Raw genomic sequence first — 5,013 nt, forward strand, 5'->3', positions numbered from 1 at the left:
CAAATAATTATGTTCACAAATTCACTCATATCTTTATATCTATTAATCTATTTGATTCTTATATCAACCTTCTGTAGGTGATATTACCACCTCCCTCCCTTTTTTTCTTACTCAACACTCACTACAGAAGTTAAACTCTGAACCTCTATTCTATACTTTCTTCTTCTTCTTTTTTTTTTAGTTAATCCTCACCTGAGCCAAATCGGTCAGGGCTCCCATTGATTTTTAGGGAGAGCGGAAGAGAGAGGGAAAGACAGAAAGAAACATCGATGTGAGAGAAACATATTGCTGGGTTGCCTCCTGCATGTGCCCCAAACAGAGCCTGGGCTGGGGAGGAACCTGCAACCAAGGTACGTGCCCTTGACCAGAATCGAACCTGGGACCCCTCCCTTCTGTGTTTCCCAGGGTTAAAAACGTCTCCCCGGTCCACGCCTATCGGGACTTCTGTCTGGCTTTGGTTGGTAAGAAGACCCTGACGCACCTGATCCTGGAAGGCAGCGTCCCCTGCGACAACATGCTGCTGCTGCTGCTGTGCGAGGCCTTAAGGCACCGGAGGTGCAACCTGCAGTATCTCAGGTACATGGCATGGCCTGCAGTGTCCCAGGTGCATGGTGCGGCCTGCAGTATCCCAGGTGCATGGTGCGGCCTGAGGTATCTCAGATATTTTTCATGACCGGCCTGCAGTATCCCAGGTGCATGGTGCGGCCTGCAGTATCCCAGGTGCATGGTGCAGCCTGCAGTGTTCCAGGTGCATGGTGCGGCCTGCAGTATCCCAGGTGCATGGTGCGGCCTGCAGTATCCCAGGTGCATGGTGCGGCCTGCAGTATCCCAGGTGCATGGTGCGGCCTGCAGTATCCCAGGTGCATGGTGCGGCCTGCAGTATCCCAGGTGCATGGTGCGGCCTGCAGTATCCCAGGTGCATGGTGCGGCCTGCAGTGTCCCAGGTGCATGGTGCGGCATGCAGCATCCCAGGTGCATGGTGCGGCCTGAGGTATCTCAGATATTTCTCATGTCACTCTCACTGCTGTGCGCTGACTGGCTGTGTGCTGTGTGCTGTGCTGTGAGCTGGGTGAGCAGCAGGAGCAGAGCACCACTCTGATTGGTTATTACACCACACGGGGGCGGGGTTTCAGCCTCTGCACTCTCTCCAGCCTGTAAAGTGCATCGAATAATGAGCCTCTAAAGCAAAGGAAACACGCAGACTTTTGTGGCTTCCTCTAGCGTAGGGATGTGGTACTCCAGGCGGCATGCTGCCTTTCTGCTGTGACCCAGAGCAGCCCCGGACCTGCCCTGCCCACTTTGTAACCCCCTAGAAGCATCCAGGCTCCTGGTTCCTGGTGGCTCCCTCCTCCTAGAGAGTCCCCTTTTGTCAGTGAAGACCCATAACATTGTTCTGATTGTCATCACCCAGCTTTAGGACGCCGGTTTTTTTCTTATTTATATTGTTGACACTATTACAGGTGTCCCCCATTCTTTTCCCCCTTTGCCCACATCCACCCAGGGCTGGCCCCCCTTCTCTCTGGCCATGACCACACTGTGGTCTGTATCTATGGGTTATGCACATGTTTTTTGTCTTAATCTCTTCAGCTTCTCACATTAGGTTCCCTGTGGTGATCTGTCCGTCTATTCCATGCATTTGCTCCCGTTTGAGATCTGTCCTTCTATTCCATGCATCCGTGCCTCTAGTTCTATTTTGTTCATCAGTTTATTTTGTTCATCAGATTCCACACATAAGTGAGATCATATGGTACTTGTCTTTCTCTGACTGGCTTATTTCACTTAGCATAATGCTCTCCAGGTCCATCCATACTGTCGCAAAAGGTAAGAATTTTTTTCCTTTTTTTACGGCTGCGAAATATTCCATTGCATAAATGTCCCACAGCTTTTTGATGGGCACTGGGGCTGTTTCCAGACCTTAGCTATTGTAAATGATTCTGCTATGAACATAGGGGTGCATACATTCTTCCAAGTTGGTGTTTTGGGATTCTTAGGATACATTCCCAGAAGTGGGATTCTCGGGTCACTCAGCAATTCCGTTTTTTTAAAAAAATATATTTTATTGGTTTTGTTTACAGAGAGGAAGGGAGAGGGATAGAGAGTTAGAAACATCGATGAGAGAGAAACATCGATCAGCTGCCTCCTGCACACCCCCTACTGGGGATGTGCCTGCAACCTAGGTACATGCCCTTGACCGGAATTGAACCTGGGACCCTTCAGTCTGCAGGCCACACCGGTCAGGGCGGCAGTTCCATTTTTAATGTTTTGAGGAAACTCCATACTGTTTTCCCTAATGGCGGCACCAGTCCTTATTCCCACCCACGGTGCACTAGGGTGTCCTTTTCTCCACACCCTCGCCAGCGTTTGTGGTTGTGGATTTATTGATGGCAGCCATTCTGACAGGTGCGAGGTGCTATCTCATTATTAACTTGCAAAGATTTTGCACATAGTCAATTGGACCATAAGATTGTCCTGGAGTTCCACTCTCTGATCTGTGTCTGTAGGAGTAGCCGGGTTTCAGAGCCCAGTAGAACGGATTCATGGATTCCCTCATTGTCCTCCCAGTGCACAGAAGGGAATTCCCAATTCTCATCCTTGCAATTCCTAAACTCAACTCCCGGACAGAGTTTTGGACCTGGCTGCCTAAGGTCAAATTGTAACTCCATGTTTTAATTTGCATATTCCCTAAGAACTTGTGAAGTTGAACTTTTTTGCATATCAGGCATCAACTTCTTTTCCCTCCTATAGAATCCTTTCTTAAAATTTTATTTAAAAAAAATCCTCACATGAGGATATGTCTTTGATTTTAGAGAGAGAGGAATGGGGAGAAAGATGTGTCATGTGAGAGAAACATCCATCAGTTGCCTCCCATATGCCCCTGACCAGGGAATCAAACCTGAAACCTAGGTATGTGCCCTGACTGGGAATTGAACCCATAACTTTTTTTTGGTGTACGGGATGAAGCTCCCACCAACTGAGCCACACGGTGAGGGCTCCCCTATAGAATCATATATCTAGAACCAAGTGAGAATAGGACAGACTTGGGCAGAGAATGTGATGATCATATTAAAAAAATGAGATGCGAAAAAATAACAGGTCATGTTGGTGAAACTTCACACAGAATTGTATTACAGATTGGAGATGAGGCTGGACATTGATTGAATGGCCATGGGGATATTTGAAGAAAAGCCAACGAGATTGACTCTCTCCAATCCTTCAGGCCAGGGTTGGCTACATATTGAAGTAGAATGAGATGAACATCCAGGATACAGTCTTTGGTGGCAGCATAAGCCTGCAGGGTCTCTGTCCTCCTAGGAGAATGACTTTCCTCCATGTATCCCACAGGTTGGGGTCTTGTTCTGATTTCACTCAGCATTTGAACGACTTCTCCTTGGCCCTGAAAGTCAACCAGTCCCTGCAATCTCTGGACCTCACAGCCAGTGAGCTCGGGGATGAGGGGGTCAAGTTGCTGTGTGGGAGTCTGAGGCACCCAAATTGCTTCCTACAGTGGTTGTCGTAAGTGTCTCCTCTTCTCCCACGGGGCACCTTTGTGTTTGGATCTGGGTCCACATAGAGGAGAGCGACGGGAACACCCCTATTTCCGGGACAACCTACTGATGTAGGCAACACCTGGTTTATTGATGGTTGCCATTCTGATAGGTGTGAGGTGATACCTCGTTTCCGTTTCTGGTCCCAGGCAGATGAATCCTACATTTTTGCTTGCCCTTTCTCTCCTTTCTGGTCCGTCATGGCTCAAGAGAGAGAGGGTCAGGGGAGTGAACCAGAAGAGCTCTCCCTGGAGAAGGTTGCGCTTTGGCAATGTTCTCACCGCCTGACCGTGGGTGTGGTTGCTTTTGCAGGTTGGAAAACTGTCACCTGACGGAAGTCTGTTGCAAGGAGCTTGCCTCCACTTTGATTGTCAACCAGAGGCTGACACACCTGTGCTTGGCCAAGAACAACCTTGGAGATGGTGGGGTGAGATTGCTGAGTGAGGGTTTGAGTTACCCAGAATGTCAGCTACAGACCCTGGTGTAAGTCCCCACTGGCTGTTTGTGTGTGTGTGTGTGTGTGTGTGTGTGTGTGTGTGTTTGTAGGACATGTAGGACACACATAACACCACTTAATAACTCTATTTGAAGCACCCTTCAAGACCCTGCTGCAAATTGGGGAAAACGTGGGTAGAAACAGATGTTACTATTTGCCTGGCTTTCAGGGCTGAGTGGAACTTTTGGCTTCTCCCCATGCTGAGAATTTGGGATAGGAGCTAGGACAGGTTCTCAGTTCTGACCCTTTTGTGTGTTCTTCAAGTTCGTGTGACATAATTTCTTCCTGCAGTTGGGTTGAGTTACAGGGTATGGGTTGGAATTATATTTTTCTGCAAAGAGCCATATTGTAAACATGTGAGGCGTTGTGGGCCATAGGGTCTCCATTCCAGTTAGTCAACTCTGCCACTGTTACGTAACCGCATGCAGGAATGAGTGTGGCCATGTTCCAATAAAACGTTATTGACAAAAAAGCCAGGGGGTAGGTAGAGGTGGGCAAAGGGAATGGGGACAGAGAGAGAATTTGCTTTCGGTGATGGTTGTATGATGCAGTGTGCAGAGGAGGTTTTGTTGAGTTGTACACTTGAAATCTGTATGGTATTGAGAACCAACATCATCCTAAGTGGAAAAACAAACAAACAAACAAACAAACAAACAAACAAAAAACAGGTGGTGGGCTGGATTGACCCATGGCCTGTTTATGATTCTGTCTCTTTTGTTTGTTAGTTCATGTTTTGGAACCATCACTGAGGATATTTTCCCATTGATTATTAGAGTGAGAGAGAGAGAGAGAAACATTGATGTGAGAGAAACACATCGATGGTTGCCTCCTGCACAAACCCCGACCATGGCCTGGGCTGGGAGGAGCCTGCAACCTTGGTATGTGCCCTTGACTGGATTCAACCCCAGGACCCTTCAATTCACAGGCCAATGTGCTATCTGCTGAGCCAAACTGGCTAGGGCTTGTTAGTTC

General features: G+C 48.2%; 1 protein-coding gene across 1 annotated transcript in view; it reads left to right on the forward strand.

Moving 5' to 3' along the window:
* The window catches only part of LOC102774555 (NACHT, LRR and PYD domains-containing protein 2-like), a 9,871-nt gene that overhangs the window by 2,848 nt on the left and 2,010 nt on the right, over positions 1–5,013 (forward strand). The window contains exons 2-4 of the mRNA XM_015561740.1: positions 369–576; positions 3,343–3,513; positions 3,858–4,028. Of these exons, the coding sequence (XP_015417226.1) occupies positions 369–576; positions 3,343–3,513; positions 3,858–4,028 (550 nt within the window). The remainder of the gene's footprint in view (positions 1–368; positions 577–3,342; positions 3,514–3,857; positions 4,029–5,013) is intronic.

Source organism: Myotis davidii, unplaced genomic scaffold (assembly GCF_000327345.1).
Source record: "Myotis davidii unplaced genomic scaffold, ASM32734v1 scaffold1157, whole genome shotgun sequence".
NCBI classification, from domain to species: domain Eukaryota; kingdom Metazoa; phylum Chordata; class Mammalia; order Chiroptera; family Vespertilionidae; genus Myotis; species Myotis davidii.